The 17,633-nt window shown below is 42.7% G+C and overlaps 1 protein-coding gene across 4 annotated transcripts in view; it reads right to left on the bottom strand.

Moving 5' to 3' along the window:
* krit1 (KRIT1 ankyrin repeat containing) overlaps window positions 1-17,633 on the bottom strand; it is a 75,287-nt gene that overhangs the window by 48,697 nt on the left and 8,957 nt on the right. For 2 of the 4 annotated variants that reach the window (XM_038797912.1, XM_038797914.1), the window contains exons 2-4: window positions 17,459-17,550; window positions 13,199-13,346; window positions 2,112-2,271 (exon numbers count right to left, since the gene is read on the bottom strand). In XM_038797912.1, coding sequence (XP_038653840.1) covers window positions 2,112-2,271; window positions 13,199-13,300 — 262 coding nt within the window. In that variant the 5' untranslated portion in view covers window positions 13,301-13,346; window positions 17,459-17,550. The remainder of the gene's footprint in view (window positions 1-2,111; window positions 2,272-13,198; window positions 13,347-17,458; window positions 17,551-17,633) is intronic. The other 2 variants (XM_038797913.1, XM_038797911.1) reach the window with 1 other exon arrangement.

The following is a 17,633-nucleotide window of genomic DNA, read 5'->3' as shown; positions in this document are numbered from 1 at the left end:
AGTTCAATACTAGGAGAGACAGGAAACTGGAAGGCCAGATGTCTCGGGCTGTTTTTGTGCACCTGTTCTGCCCAGTTATTCAGGACCACTAGCAGAAACATAAAAGCAAATAGTCACTTCCTGGTCTGTCTTGCAAAATTAGGAAAAAGGAAAAACACACAGATTCCAAATTAATAAATTGAGTTATTAACTGCAGTATTTTAGAAGGACAAAATGATGTAGCACAGAAATCTTGTCTACTCTTTGAAAGAACTACCCAATTAATAACCCCCTTCCCCCACCCACCCTATGCTCTGAAGTGTCATACGGATTCAAAACGTTAACTCTGCTTCTCTCTCTCCATAAATGCTGCCAGACCTGATGAGTTTTCCCAGCATTTTCTGTTCTTAATCTCTCCACTGTTCTTTTCCATAGCCCTGTAAATGTTTTTTTTTGAAAGTTACTACTGAACAATCTGCTTCTCCCTCTCTTTCAAGCAATACATTCAACAGTTTGCTGTGTTTAAAAAAAGTTTCCATGCTGCCTCTGGTTCTTTTGCCAATCATCTGAAATTTATGCTGTCAGGTTACCAGCCCTTCTGCCACTGGATACAGTTTCTCCTTATTTACTCAATTAAAACCATTCACGACCTTGAACAAATATCCTCTTAGCCTTCTCTGTTCTAAGGAAAACTGCCTATAAGACCATAAGAAATAGGAACAGTAGGCCATTTGGCCCCTCAAGCCTCCACCGCCATTCAATGGGATCATGGCTGATCTGTTATTCCTCATGTCCACTTTTCTGCCCTTTCCCCATAACCCTCAATTTCCTTGCTGATCAAGAATCTTTCTATCTCTGCCTTAAATACACACAAGGACTCAGCCTCTGCAAGGGACTCCAGCAAGGTGTTCCACAGACTCACAACCCTCAGACGCAATTTCTCTTCATCACAGTCCTAAATATTCTGAGACTATGCCATCTGGTCCTAGACTTTTGTCTACTATCTGTGTACTGTGTAGGTTCCCTTGGCCGCAGAAATACACTTTTTACTGTACTTCAGTACATGTGACAATAAATATCAATCAATCCATCAATTATGACTCTCCCAGGAGGGGAAACATCCTCTCTGCATTTACCTGGTTATGCCCCTTAAGAATTCTATATGTTTCAATGGGATCAAATTCCAATGAGTAGAGTCTCAACCTGTTTAACAGTGCTCACAAGATAATCCCTCCCTACCGGGAATCATCCTTGTGAACCTTCTCTGAATTGCCTCCTACGAACCGGAGCTTCTTCTGTCTCTCTACATAACTGAAGTACCACATCCCTATTCACCATTCCAGGAAATCTTTTCTACATATTGGAGCCCATGACATTCTTATAGAAATGAATATAATACTCCAGCTGAGGCTTAAGAGCGTTTCATAAAGATTTAGAATTCTTGCCTTTGTACTCTAAGGTAAAGGAACGTACATACTTTTTCACAAAAAAAATATTTTCAACTTGATCTTCTACCTTCAAAGATTTATGGGTGTACAACCCCAGGTCTTTCTACCATTCATCTTATATATTACCTCCCCTCATTCTTCCTAGCAAAATGTATCACTCTACATTCCTCTGCATTAAATGTCCACCCACTTCACCAGTTTCTCTATGTCCTCCTGAAATCTGTTCCTATCCTCCTCATTAAATATTATATTGGCAAATTTATGCTGGCCAATTGGAAATGCCAGTTACCACAAATTATTAGAAAAAGAAGGAAACAGACAAAATTGGGTTTGATATGTTGACTTTCTTGACTTTATGACATCCAAAATGCTTCAGTCAATGAAATTATACCCTGCATGTTTAAATCTTGTTGACAGATTTGTCCCAAATTGGTGCACATAGCAAAGTTTGAGACTCAAGTTCAAAATTACCAGCACTAACATAAACATGAATTGTTTGACATGACCTGTAATTGGCAAGAGATAATTAACACCAAGTTTCCAATAAGGTCTGCTGCGAACTTCTACATTCATTCAATATATAAAAGCTCCAACTGAATCTTTACAATTAGTGACACCATACTACAAATGAATACAAATAAAATCTCTCATGATGAAGTATAATAAATTGTACTTTTGTTTTACCTTTGACTCCCTGGTTGTTCGGAGATGACAGTTTGGTAGCTTCAACTACAAAGTTCAGAATGTCTTGTCCTTTATTTTCATCCCTCTTCAGTTTTGTTTGTAACAAAACTTTCTTCTTCTTTTTTTCCTTACCTTCGTTTTGCAACTCTAGTAGCAGAATCTTAAAAAAAACAAGCATCATTCCAAGTGTGTTACAAACAGAGTTCAATACATGATATACCAACATAAAGAACACGAAAAATGAGATGTTACGTATTTCAAAATGCCTAGACTCTTTTTAAAAATAATTTAAAAAAATAAATTTAGAGTACCAAATTACTTTTTTTTTCCAAATAAGGGGCAATTTAGCGTGGCCAATCCACTTAACCTGCACATCTTTGAGCTGTGGGGGCGAAGCCTATGCAGATACGGGGAGAATGTGCAAACTCCACACAGACAGTGACCCAGAGCCGGGATCGAACCTGGGACCTCAGCGCCGTAGGCAGCAGTGCGAACCACTCGGCCACCGTGCCGCCCAAAATGCCTACTCTCTAAACGAAGTAGCAGAGATGGATGAAACTCTGGGCAACAATGTGACCGATTTCGACCTCGTGCCCTACAACTAGTTTTCTTTTTGTTCCCAATTGACACTCCAGGATTGATGCATATAAAAATAGGTTTATAAATTTAATATTAATAATGATTACAGTGTGGAATGTATCACAATTATATCAGATATATTCCATCCACTACCTTAAACATTCACTCTCTCCACCAGATAGTGGCAGGAGTGTGCATCATCTAAAAGATACACTGCCGATCCTCACCAGGCTCCTTTGACAGCACTTTCCAAATCCACAAACCTCTACCACCTACAAGAACAAGGACAGCACATGCATAGGAAGATCACCCTGCAAATTCCCCTCCAAGCCACACACCATCCTGACTTATATCACTGTTCATTGTTGCGAGGTTGAAATGGTTTGTGAACATTCATCACCGCCACCTGAAGGGCAATTTGGAATAGGCTACAAATGCTGGCCTAGCCAGGTACAAAGGTTTTTCAGAAGCATTTACTGATATATTTCTACTTTCAAATCACTCTATTCAGTTTGGATAGCTTAACACATTGGTCGAATACAATAAACCAGAGAGATTCTTTCAAAATCCTGATTCTAGATATTAACAAACAGCACTTAAAGAAAGCAATAGAAGAACATAAGGAAAAACAGGAACTTCTCAGTGCCCAAGTCCCATACATTTCACGGGCAATTAAATAATTTTATGTTTTGTCCCAATGTAGGGTGAACGGATTTTCAAGTCAAAACATTGAGGTACCAGGCTCCATGATGATTGACAAGTTGTGCGACCAATGGCAGGAGTTTTGGGGGGGGGGGGGGGAGAATCCAAGGTCATGTGATGGCATATTTGTCTTCTTTTTTTATAAATTTAGAGTACCCAATTATCTTTTTCCAATTAAGGGTCAATTTTAGCATGGCCAATCCACCTAACCTGCACATCTTTGGGTTGTGGGGGTGAAACACAACTAGTGTTGTGTTTCACGGGGAGAATGTGCAAACTCCATATGGATAGTGACTGGGGCTGGGATTGCACCATGGTCCTCAGATGCGATGAAATCTTAATTGGCATAAACACCAAACAAAAAGTTATGTAATAACTCAACTGCCAAACATTGCCCCCATCTCTACTGCTGCAGCATCCAGTCAGAGACTGCGGACCCCGGCACACAGTAAATGGGGGAAAAGTAAACTTTTTTTTCCCTTTGGCTCAATATCCGGCTGACCGAAGGAGGGGGAGAGGAGAGGCCTTTGTATTTTGCAATCTTCAGCAGCGAAAGACGTGCTTGCTGTCAGTTTCCAGCACATTGTCAGTGTTAAAATGGTTTTAATGCCGTCTAGTCAGCAAGTTGTGTTAGACTTACAAAACCCCCTCTGTTACATTTAGCTGCCTGTTGTGATGTTAAAAACCTGAGGCGACTTTAAATGGAATTGTAGTGCCACACATCCAACTGTGGGATTCAGAGAATGTGTCACTGAACACCACACATACTTGTTTCTTGCATTTCAAGATCGTCTTGGCTCCAGTTGTCAGTAGCACTTTATTTCAATTGCAGCCAAAGAATTAGCAATTGCATGCCACGGATGTCTAGTATTTCAAACGCAAGCAAATGTTTGTCACTGATGCCAATTTGAAAATAAGCACTAAACGATGTCCATGGGGCCTGGCATGTTAACAGGTTAAAAATTGCATTCTGTTCCAGCAACCCCACCCTCACAAATAATCAAAAAAGTGAAACGTTTGTGCCAAACTGGCGTAATTGTTTTTGCTCGCTGATTTTACATATGATAATTTCAGGGTAGAATTATAGGTGGGATTGGTATTGATGTAATTTTATTTAAAGACAGAGGTGGAGGGAAAAATAAAATCAGTGAAATGTACGTTCTCGATGTGAATTCCCTACCCAACTCCCAATCACCATCATTCTACTTGCCCAGAAATAAAAAAATCACCCATATAGATCATAATGTAACGAAAAGTGTTTCAATGTGTTTGTCACAAATGGGTTTGAAAGAAAATGTCTGCTATTGTTCAACTGAAAATCATAAAAAATTCCTTGAAGACAAACATAAAAGTCCCCGAATACCGTTGAATCTCAACTTTGCATCACTGCAACATTCAATTTTCTTCTGAACCTCATTAATATTATAGGCTACATCAGGCAAACCCTTTCCTTTTCAAGCAATGAGAAAGGACAGCAAATGCACTGAATACCTTGAACACTACATTTGCACTAGCTGCTGGAAACAGACTCGACTTTGCAGAAAGGCAGAATTTAGGCTGAAGTGAAAATTTAGCCCAGCGTTTCTCAACAATATTAAATGAAAAGATAGTAGGCACTCAACATGAATAAAAATGTATTAGTTTCAGACAGTAATCATGATTTTGAGGCAAAATCTACTCCCTGGAAAATGTACAAATCGATGAGTCAGAGATCCAAAAATAAAAACAGACAATTTAACAGTCCTTTTACTGGCTCATTAACATACCAGAACTGTTTGGTTTGCCTTCTGAAAAATTGAGTGACACAATTAACTACTCTACCTTGGTATTCATCAAAAATCATTTTAGCCTTCTTACAAATGCTTTTAAAATAATTACGGTGTTAATTTAAGGCACGCACATATTCTTTTATTTACTCAACTCACACCATAGAAACTCTCTCCTGGCAGAGCACAGGGCCCGAGTTCAATGTGACATTTTCACTTCCCACAGAGCCATTCTTTTGGCCTTGTACATTTGCCAATTAGCATCAACCTTTGAGCAATTTTACACTATGAACTCACACCTGCTTAGCTCACTGTCGCTGGCTTCCAGCTCTCTCTGATTGGCACTGAAAGGCAAACCGCGCACAAGTAAATGGAACTCAGTGGAGCTGAAAACTTAGACATTTGAACAATTCCCATAAACTGCCAGGACACCTGGGTGTTTTAGTGGAAATCTCAGGAGTATTGACCAAACCTGGACATAGTTACAAGTGATCAAAGGCCACCATGCATTTCTCAGGCCAATAATAAGGAAAACCCCCGAGTTCTGACCTGTGCAGCATTGTTCTCAAGATGAGGTGCACAATGATGAGAGGTAACAATAGGAACTAGTGAACATTATTCAATATGGAATGCTGTGAATGGTTACATAAAAAGACCAGACCTTTTTGTTTTCAGCTAGTGATAACAAAGCAAGTTCCTTCAGGGTATAAGATTTGGTGTTGGAATTTCTGGGGAAAAGGCCTGGTCTTATTACAATATTCTGCAGTTGACAAAAGAGAAAATGCTGGAAAATCTCAGCAGGTCCGGCAGCATCTGTAGGGAGAGAAAAGAGCTAACGTTTCCAGTCCACTGACTCTTTGTCAAAGAGTCATTGGACTCGAAACGTTAGCACTTTTCTCTCCCTAGATGCTGCCAGACCTGCTGAGATTTTCCAGCATTTTCTCTTTCATTTCAGATTCCAGCATCCGCAGTAATTTGCTTTTATCCTGCAGTTGACAATTCCTACTCGGATCTTGATCTGGGGGCAGGTGAACAAAAGCTGTCGTGTATTCCAGCTCATCTCTGGTCTGGCCCTGATCTAGAGGCAATATCCGGTCATGTCAGTTGCAATAAGCTCACTATTTCAACTTTCCCTCCCAACTAATTAAAAGGGAGTAAAACAGCAACAAGTTTCATTTAAATAGCAACTTTAATGGAATAGAACATCCCAAGGCGCTTCACAGGAAGATAATAAATGTCTTTAAAATGACACAAAAGGAGAAAAAAGGACGACACAAAAGAGGTAGGTTTTATAACATGCTCCCTTTAAGACACTTCAAATAGAGAAACAGAAAGGGAATTCCCAAGTTTAGGCTCCAGGCAGCCGAAGACACAGCACACATGGAGTAATTAAAATCAGTGATGCTCAAAAGCCCGGAATTAGAGGAACACAGATAACTCAGCAGGTTGTGAGGCTGGAGGTGCTCATGGAAAAACGCAGGTGCAAGGCCAAGGAGGAATTTGAAATCCAGGATTAAAATTTTAAAATGGGTGCATTGCTTAACCTCAGCCAATGTAGTAAGTAAGCACAGGGCTGATGGGCAAATGGATGATGAGATTTCCTCTACACTGAAGAGACCAAACACAGACCGAGTGGCTGCTATGTGGAAGGCCCTTCGCTCAGTCCGTAAGCATGACCCTAACCTTCTGGTTGCTTGCGATTTTAATTCACCACCTTACTCTCACACTCACTTTGCTGTCTTTGCTTCACTGCAATGTTCCAGTGATACCCACGCAAGCTTGAGGAACAGCAACTCATCTTCCAATGAGGCACTTTACAGGTGTCTGGACTCAACATGTAGTCCAACAATTTCAGACCACGAAGTATATCTTCCATTTTGATTCTTTCTTTCCCAAGTGCCAGCCGATATCTTGTTTTCATGTTTTTGCTTTCACAGAGTTGGTCATATTCTGCCATTAAAACTCACCCTGAACCAGTGCTTTATTTCTTGATTCCAACGATTACCACTCCCGTTGCCTTTTGTTCCATGGCATCTTTGTTATTTAATCTCTCCAGCCTTCTAACCTAGTCATTTTCAAAGTGAGGGTCTCGACCCGCAGGGGGGTCGCGGGCGGGTGTCGAGAGGCTCGTGGAGTCATCCACTGCGATGTCCTTGATCGTGGAAATTCACGCGCAACTGCTGCAGCAGCCGGCTTTAGTTCCAAAGAAGAGTGATAGTCAAGACAGTGGTGTCGTGGTATTGTCACTGGAACAGTAATCCAGAGACCCAGCATAATGCTCTGGGGACCAGGGTTTGAAATTTGATTACAATAAAAATCTGGATTTAAAAGTCAATTGACATAAAAACTCACCTGGTTCACCAATGTCTTTTAGGGAAGGAAATCTGCCATCCTTAACCTGGTCTGGTCTCCGTGCAACTCCAGACCCACAGAAATGTGGTTGATGCTTAAACGCCCTCTGAAACAGCCCATTGGGTCCAAGGAATGGGCAATAAATACTGTCGCAGCCAGCGACACCCACATCCCATGCAAGAAATTTTGAAAAACTGAAATATTAACTTTTTTTCCCCCTCTCTCCAGAGATCCTGCCAAACTTGCTGAGTTTTCCCAGCACTTTCTGTTTTTATCATGAAAAGATTTGGTACGAGTTTAGCCAAAGGTAGCTGAGTTTTAGATTACCTTAAGTTCAGAGATAGAACATGGGAGACTAGTTTGGGGTGCATTAGAACAATTTAGGGAGGACATGTTCCCGAACCAGATAATCTTAATGATAGCTCAGATAGTGATTGAAAGCTCATCACATAGTTAAATATAACATCAAGGCTGAAAACAGTCTATTCAGCATCAGGCGGTTGCGAGGAAGAGAGATCGAGTCAGTGGTGAGGCAGAGTTTGTGGCAAGGATAGAAAATACTGGCTTCAGTATTTTCAATATTTAATTAGAGAAAATGTCTGTTCGGGTAACGTTGGATGTCAGACAAGCGGTCTGACAATTTAGGGTCATTGGAGGGATCAAAAGGGGTAGTGCTGAGGTATAGCTGGATGCTGTCAGCATTCATGTGAAAACTGATGCTGTGTTTTTAGATGATCTCTTCGAGGGCAGCATAGATCACAGGTCATAGATCATAGAAATTAGTGCAGAACGAGGCCATTCAGCCCATCGAGTCTACACCGGCCCCTGAAAGAGCACCCTACCGAAGCCCACACCTCCACCACATCTCCGTAACCCAGCAACCCCACCGAAAGTATTGGACGTGACAAGGCAATTTGGTGTGACCAATCCATCTTACCCACACATCTTTGGACTGTGGGAGGAAACCGGAGCACCCGGAAGAAACCCATGCAAACACTGGGAGAACGTGCAAACTCTACACAGACAGGCAGCATGTGAATGAGAACTAGGAGAGGACCGAAGTCAGATTCTTGGGGGACGGCACCAGGGAAACTATGCTGGAGCGGGAAGAGAAGCCAATGCAGGTAATCTGGCTACAATCTGACAGATCAGAATGAAACCAGGCAAGTAAAGTCACGCCCAATTGGATGATGAAGGAGAGGCATTGGAGGAAGATGGTGTAATCAACCATGTCAAATGATGCAGGCAGTTTGGAAAGGACACTGAGGGATAGCTTGGCTTGTCACAGTCACACAGGATATAATTTAGGACTTTGAGAAGTGCCATTTCAGTACTGAGAGAGAAGGGTGAAAACCTGATTGGAGGGATTTGAATATTGAGTCCAAAAGAGGATCATGAAGTGAGAAGCAACATTCAAGGACTCTGAAAAGGAAGGAAAGGTTGGAAATGGGGCAGTGGTTTGCAAGAACTGAAGGGTCAAGGGTTGATATTTTGAGGAGAAAGCTGATGATGACGGAACCAGAGGAGAGAAAAGCATTAACAAAATCAGCTAGCATGGGAGCCAGGAAGGGGTAGAGCGTGTTAGGATGGAGGAGTCTTGTAAAGAGTCTAGTTTGAGGGCTATGGTGACGGCAGCATTGCCAATGGCTACGAGTAGGTATTCAGGGAGCCCAGTGGTGCAGTCCACGGTGAAGATATGGAATCAGCTGAGGAGCCATTTTAGGATGGAAGGATTGTTGGTGGGGCCCTTTGGTGGCGATATTTGGGGTTTCAGAGAAGCCAGAATTCATGGAGAGGAGGAAGGGCAATGTCGTGGCCTTCGTCTCTCTGATTGCATTGGCAGGGGCTTTTGGGGGTTATTCAGGAGGCACAACAGAAATTCATCCCAAGGAGGAAGAAACATGCTAAGGGGAGGACAAGACATCCATGGCTGATGAGGGAAATCAAGGAGAGCATAAAGCTCAAGAAAAAGTATACAAAGTAGCGAGGATTAGTGGGACGCCAGAGGATTGGGAAGCCTTTAAAAGTGAGCAGAGGACAACTAAAAAAGCAATAAGGAGGGAGAAGATGAAGTATGAGTGCAAGCTAGTTAGAAATATAAAGGAAGATAGGAAGAGTTGTTTTCAATATATAAAAAGATAAGAGAGGCAAAAATAGACATTGGACCACTGGAAAATGTGGCTGGAGAAATAACAATAGGAAACAAAGAAATGGCAGACAAACTGAATAGTTACTTTGCACAGTCTTCACGGTGGAAGACACCAGTGGGATACCAGAGCTCCAGGAGAACCAGGGGGCAGAGGCGGGTGCAGTGACCATTACTAAGGAGAAGGTTCTGGGGAAACTGAAGGGTCTGAAGGTGGATAAATCACCTGGACCGGATGGACTACACCCAAGGGTTCTAAAAGAGATAGCTCAGGGGATTGTGGAGGCATTGGTGATTATTTTTCAGGAATCACTGAAGGCAGGAAGGGTTCCAGAGGACTGGAAAGTGGCTAATGTAACACCTCTGTTTAAGAAGGGAACGAGGCAGAAGACAGGAAATTATAGGCCAGTTAGCCTGACTTCGGTAAGATTTTAGAGTCCATTATTAAAGATGAGATCGGGGAGTACTTGGAAGTGCATGACAAAATAGGACTGATTCAACAAGGCTTTGTCAAGGGGAGGTCATGTCTGTTAGAGTTCTTTGAAGAAGTAACAAGGAAGTCATTCAAAGGAGAACCAGTGGACGTAATTTATTTAGATTTCCAGAAGGCCTTTGACAAGGTGCCACATAGGAGACTGTTAAATAAGTTAATAGCCCATGGTGTTTAAGGGTAAGATCCTGGCATGGATAGAGGATTGGCAGAAGGCAGAGAGTGGTGATAAAGGGGTCTTTTTCAGAATGGCAGCCGGTGACTAGTAGTGTACCTCATGGGTCAGTGCTGGGACCACAGCTTTTCACAATATACAGCAATGAACTGGAGGAAGGAACTGAAGGCAATGTTTGCAGATGATACAAAGATCTGTAGAGGGGCAGGTAGTACTGAGGAAGCAAGCAGGCTGCAGAAGGACTTGGACAGGCTAGGAGAGTGGACAAATAAATGGCAGATGGGGTACAATGTGGAAAAGTGTGGAAGGAGAAATGGAGGCATAGACAATTTTCTAAGAAGATGCTGAGGAAATCAGAAGCGCAAAGGGACTTGGGAGTCCTTGTTCACGATTCTCTTAAGGTTAACGTGCAGGTTCAGTCGGCAGTTAGGAAGGCAAATGCAATGTTAGCATTCATGTCAAGAGGGCTAGAATACAAAACCAGGGATGTACCTCTGAGGCTACATAAGGCTCTGGTCAGACCCCATTTGGAGTATTGTGAACAGTTTTGGGCCCCGTATCTAAGGAAGGATGTGCTGGCCTTGGAAAGGGTCCAGAGAAGGTTACAAGAATGATCCCTGGAACGAAGAGCTTGTCGTATGAGAACGGTTGAGGACTCTGGTTCTCTACTCATTGGAGTTCAGAAGGATGAAGGGGGATATTATTGAAACTTACAGGATACTGCGAGGCTGGATAGAGTGGACGTGGAGAGGATGTTTCCACTTGTAGGAAATGGAAGCAGAGGACGCAATCTAAGACTGAAGGGAAACAGAGATGGAGGAAGAATTTCTTCAGCCAGAGGGTCGTGAATCTGTGGAACTCTTTGCCACAGAAAGCTGTGAAGGCCAAATCACTGAGTGTCTTTAGGACAGAGATAGATAGTTTTTTGATCAATAAGGGGTCAGGGGTTATGGGGAGAAGGCAGGAGAATGGGGATGAGAAAAATATCAGCAATGATTGAATGGCGGAGAAGACTCGATGGGTCGAGTGGCATAATTATGCTCCTATGTCTTATGATGTTATGTTGAAGAATCCAGAGAATTCCATACAATCATAGAATGGTTACAGCTCTGAAGGGTACATTTGACCCATCGTGACTATACCAGCTCTGAAGGCCATTTGACCCATCATGTTTAGACCAGCTCTCTGCAATGGCAACCCAGCTAGTCCCATAGATTTGGAACAAGATCTAACTGATATTGGGGACTGTCTATCTATTTGTTAAAAACAATCTGTACCAAATTGACAGATTAATAATATGCTCAGGTACATCATTGTGATCTTAAAAAGTGCCACTACTTTCACAATACTGTAAAACATGAAAATAAACTATAATCCACTCGTGTTGAGAATAAAATCGGAGAATTAGCAAAATTGGATCCATTTTCATGCATAACAAATGCAGAACAAAATTAAGCTCAAGCTATTTGTGAATTTATAGGTTCGACAATATTGCCCAACAAAAATAAAGATAGTGGAAAATGGGTGCATTCAGATCGCATGAGAGTAAACTTTTATTCATGACAATTTGCCGTATAGCATCAAATTGCAAAGTTCAAAGATCAGTAATTTCCATTACCGAAGTTCAGCTATATGGATTCCAAAAATCTGCAGCCGGATATTTATATAGTCTATGTGGAATTGTACAGTAACTGAGTTTTTCTGATTTTTAGAATAATAGAATGGTTGCAGTGCAGAAGAAAGCCATTTGGCTGGTCGTGACTGCCCCTGCTCACTGCAAGAGCAACTCATCTAGTCGCATTACCCCACCTTTTACCGAAAACTCTTCATTTTTTTCCCCTCTACTATCGATTCAATTCTCTTTTGCAAGTTCTGATTGTATCTGCCCCCATCACATTCTCAGTACACACCAGCCGCTAAATTGTAAAAAAGGCTTTCTTCATGGGGCGGTATGGCGGGGCAGCTGCTTCACAGCGCCAGGGACCCAGGTTCAATTCTGGCTTGGGATGACTGTGTGTGTGGAGTTTGTAAGTTCTCCCCATGTCTACATGAGTTTCCTCCGCCTGCCTCCCACAGTCCAAAGATGTGCAGGGGTGGATTGGGCATGATCAATTGCCTCTTAGTGTTCAGGGGTGTGTCGGTTAGGTTAAGGAGTTGTTGGGATAGGGTGGAGTGCTCTTTCAGGGAGTGGTGCAGATTTGATGGGCTGAATGGCCTCCTTCTCTGCACTGTGGGGATTCTAGGTTGTCACTGCATCCTTTTCCAAAGCCTTAAATTGGATGTCCACTGGTCCTCGATCTTTCTACCAATGGGAACAGTTTCTCCCTATTTACTCTGTACTGAGCCCCCTTCATTCTTTTGCCAATCTAAGCCTTTGTTTTCATCCCAAATTGCTATTCTTACCTCAGAATTAATTTCCAGTTCTGGCTACAAGGTTGCTTCCAGTTCCATGCACTCTAATTTTAGTTAATAATTTTTTATTAGTGTTTCTGAATCCTGTACATCAAATTAATTTAATTACCATCTGAGTACTCTCTCAAAGAACTCTGTTAGATTAGCTAGATGTGCTACCTTTTATGTAGCTACCTGTAAGGGTATACTTTGCACTCTTCTTCAAAACACTGTGTATTAAGAGGATGATATTTTGCATTTAAAAAAAAAGAAGGTGGACCAATGGGTCGTGAAGCTGGTTTGTGCAGTTGTCCAACTATCAATCATCCATGTGCCAAAACAAATTTTCCCTTATATAATCAGAAGAAAACTCTGTCTCAGTCACTGGAATTGAAGCTGCAATATCATCTAATTGTGACCAATAAATCATATTACATGACACATTTTCTTTGGCTTCTATACTTAAAAAAGTATTTACTTGCTTACTTCATAAGATTTTGTTCGGTAGTCACGAGAATTCAAACTAGCAGCATTCTTAGGACGAATCACTGCAATATACGTATCTTCTGGATCATTGAGACTGCCCATAGCTGTTTACTTAGTTAGAAGCATAGCAACCACCTGTACAGCTCATCTGTGAACAGAAAACAAAGTGTTTATTTTTTTCATTTAAGGGACAGAATATCGGAAGAAAATCATTTCATATTTGATGAAGGTTTGGAATTCATAGCAGTAATGAATGAGGCAGTCATTTCTTGGGGTTGCGAGACATAATGAAAGATCAGGCACAAATCAATCATTGCATCCTGGAAACCTGAAAAAAGTCTCATGTATTGTTAAGAACCTTATGTTTTCTTTATGTAGTCAGCAATTTGCCATTAACTGCTTTTTCAATTCTTTTGACTTCACCAATATATTTACAGTGCCTCTTAACTCTAACGTTTTTTTTCCATACAAATAGCTTGGGTGCCCCACTTTTATCTCTTCACTTTCAGATATTGCAATGTTACTGTCATGTAACATCAGTATTTGCCTTTTTGCTGTGTCACAATGCACAAAAAGGGGGGAAAAATTACAATCTGCAAAGAAAAATAGACAAGTCAGAAGCATTGTTAGACTCATCATAAAATTTATTTGGCTAAATTTAGAAGTCTCTACACATTTGCCAGGTTCATTCTGTTCAAAATCCAGTTACAAATCATCAGTTGGATTCATCCAGCTGAAATCCTGTGAAACAGGATAGTTTCTCAGGTAAGAAGCCAAGTAACACCAGCGCCCGCTCTGGCGCCTGGATGTGGGGCTGCTGGCTGATGAGGAGGTGTGTAGGAGGGTCCGGGGAAGTATTGAGGGGTATCTTGATACCAATGATACGGGGGAGGTCCGGGTGGGGATGGTCTGGGAGGCTCTGAAAGCAGTGATCCGGGGAGAGCTGATCTCCATCCGGGCCCATAGGGAAAGGAGGGAGAGGAAGGAGAGGGAGAGGCTGGTGGGAGAGCTCCTAGATGTGGACAGGAGATACGCGGAGGCACCGGAGGAGGGGTTGCTGGGGGAACGGCGCAGTTTGCAGGCCAAATTTGACTTGTTGACCACCAGAAAGGCGGAAACACAGTGGAGGAGGTCGCAGGGCACGGTATATGAGTATGGGGAGAAGGCGAGCAGGATGTTGGCGCATCAGCTCCGCAGGCGAGATGCGGCTAGGGAAATTGGTGGAGTGACGGATAGGGGTGGGAATGTAGTGCAGAAGGGGACAGAAGTAAATGGGGTCTTTAGGGACTTCTACGAGGAACTGTACCGGTCAGAACCTCCGATGGGGAGAGGGGGGATGGAGAGCTTCATGAACAGGCTACGGTTCCCAAGGGTTCAAGAGGAGCTGGTAGAGGGGCTGGGGGCGCCGATAGAGTTGGAGGAGCTAGTCAGGGGGATTGGACAAATGCAGTCAGGTAAGGCGCCGGGGCCGGACGGGTTCCTGGTGGAATTTTATAAAAAGTATGCGGATCTGGTGGGCCCCCTGTTGGTGCGAGCTTTCAATGAGGCATGGGGGGGGGGGGGGGCTTTGCCCCCGACGATGTCGCGGGCACTGATCTCTCTGATCCTAAAGCGGGATAAGGACCCCTTGCAGTGTGGATCATACAGGCCTATCTCGCTCCTCAATGTTGACGCTAAGTTGCTGGCGAAGATCCTGGCCACCAGGATAGAGGACTGTGTGCCAGGGGTGATACATGAGGATCAGACAGGATTTGTCAAGGGACGGCAGCTCAACACGAATGTGCGGAGACTGCTAAATGTTATTATGATGCCGGCAGTGGAGGGGGAGGCGGAGATAGTGGTGGCGCTGGATGCAGAGAAAGCGGTTGATAGAGTTGAGTGGGGGTACCTGTGGGAGGTGCTGGAGCGGTTCGGATTCGGGGAGGGATTCATCAAATGGGTGCGGCTGCTCTACGCGGCTCCGATGGAGAGTGTAGTTACAAATGGAAGGAGATCGGAGTACTTTAGGCTCTACCGTGGGACCAGGCAGGGGTGCCCCCTGTCCCCCTTGCTCTTTGCACTGGCGATTGAACCTTTGGCTATGGCGTTGAGGGAGTCAGGGAGATGGAGGGGTCTGGTGCGGGGTGGGGAGGAACATCGTGTATCGCTGTATGCGGACGACCTGCTGTTGTATGTGGCGGATCCAGAAGGGGGAATGCCGGGGGTGATGGAGCTGTTAGCGGAATTTGGGGGCTTCTCGGGCTATAAGTTAAATTTAGGCAAGAGCGAGGTATTTGTAGTACACCCGGGTGATCAGGAGGAGGGAATTGGGAGACTCCCATTTAAGAGGGCAGTGAAGAGTTTCAGATACCTGGGGGTGCAGGTGACCAGGAGTTGGGGGACTGTCCATAAGCTTAATTTTACCAGGCTGTTGGAGCAGATGGAAGAGGAATTTAAAAGGTGGGACATGGTGCCGCTATCGTTGGCGGGTAGAGTGCAGTCCGTCAAAATGACGGTTCTCCCGAGGTTCTTGTTCCCTTTTCAGTGTTTGCCCATCTTTATCCCTAGGGCCTTTTTTAGAAAGGTTACTAGCAGCATCATGAGCTTTGTTTGGGCGCATGGGACCCCGAGGGTGAAGAGGGTCTTCTTGGAGCGGGGTAAAGATTGGGGGGGGGGGGCTGGCGTTACCCAATCTCTCGGGGTATTATTGGGCGGCCAATGTGTCGATGGTGGGTGGGGGGATGTGATACATGCGTCGATACGGTCTGGGGGTGGTACAGTTATTATGGGGTATTTTGTTGCATTTCATTGTTTGTCGTTATGTTTTATATTTTCTGTAAAATATTCCAATAAAAATTATATTAAAAAAAAAGAAGCCAAGTAATTCAATTTAGACACAAATGTGTTTGTATATTTTAAAGCAGGCATGAACAATGATCCCAAGGCCACAAGCAGCCTGAAACTTGGCAATTCAACCCTTGAAGCCAAGCAATATGATTACATTTGTATTGTTATTATTTTCTTGGTAGTTTGTGCTATATAAACATTGTGGGCCTTGGCATTTGAAATGGGTTCTTTCTTTAAACATTATTGCTTAATAGTCTTCAATCAGAATACAAAGGGCGCAGTGTCAGCAGCTTGAGATTTATAATTTTATATTTGGCTCCCAAACATCCATAGTACAGATCTATTCAACAAACTACTAAACACAATAAACACAGATACAATGAATGCAAGGTTATATTACATCTCTAACAATTCTAGGGGCAGCACGGTGGTTAGCACTGCTGCATCACGGCACCGAGAACTTGGGTTTGATCCCATTTCCGGGTCACTGTCTGTATGGCGTTTGCATTCTCTTTGTGTCTACGTGGGTCTTACCCCCACAACCCAAAGATGTGCAGGATAGGTGGATTGGCCTCGCTAAATTGCCCCTTAATTGAAAAAAAAAAGAATTGGGAACGCTAAATTTAAATTTTTTAAAACTCAAACAATTCTGTTGAAAAGTCATCAGTTGATAAATCTTTTTCTCTCTTTCTCTACAATTGCTGCCTGACCAGAGTATTTATGGCATTTTCTGTTTTGATTTCAAATGTAATGTATTTGATTGGCAGTTTTGATCGAGTTGAGCTTGTTAATCTTTTGAGTTAGCCACTAGTGTGAACCACCACAGAAGTTCAGTTCAACATCAAGGTACTGTTTATTGTAAAAGTTGATGCAAGGCAAACATCTTTGATGCTTTTCATCTTTCAACAGGAATACACAATTATTTATTGTAAATATTTAATTTTTGACTAATAGTCACATTTTTCCATTTACTATTTCATAAAGCCTTTATATTTCTGTCTTCCAATATGAATAAAATCATGAGGCCTCATCCGGTAAGATAGAAAACCAAGGCAAGAGCTCTACGTTTCATTCCTAGGCTCGCTATATATACACCTAGATTTTGGGCAACTAATATAATAGTTAACTACTTTGGTTCAGACGCAACAAGGGTTTGCCTACAGGCATATTCTAGCAATGAACTAGAAAGAAAATATCTAATGTTAAAGCCCACAAATATCACAATTATGGCAGCTTTATGTTGCAATACTGGCAAAGAATCGTTATGCTACAAAAGCAGTTCCATTTATGTTGAAGGGTTGATTCCACTGCACAAAGAACAGAAAAATTACACACACAATACCCAACTTAAAACCACTGACGAAAGCTTTTACATAATAGCAAGCGGAGACATTTTTATGGATTATATAGGTTAGCTAAGGCCCTCAGACTTGCCTGCACGCCTGGAAGCAAAGTTGTCTCCAGCTCAGACAGTAATAACCTTTTTATTCCCAATGAGGTAAGCACTTGCTTGTTGGTCTCAGGTGCTGTGGAGGGAGAAGCATCTCTCATTTACTTCATATGCCACACCTGAACTTTAAGGTGTTGACAGCAACACAGTAAACGGAAA

The sequence above is a fragment of the Scyliorhinus canicula genome, chromosome 5 (genome assembly GCF_902713615.1).
Source record: "Scyliorhinus canicula chromosome 5, sScyCan1.1, whole genome shotgun sequence".
NCBI classification, from domain to species: domain Eukaryota; kingdom Metazoa; phylum Chordata; class Chondrichthyes; order Carcharhiniformes; family Scyliorhinidae; genus Scyliorhinus; species Scyliorhinus canicula.
Note: the sequence above shows the minus strand (reverse complement) of the source record. Positions and strands in the feature narration are given on the sequence as shown.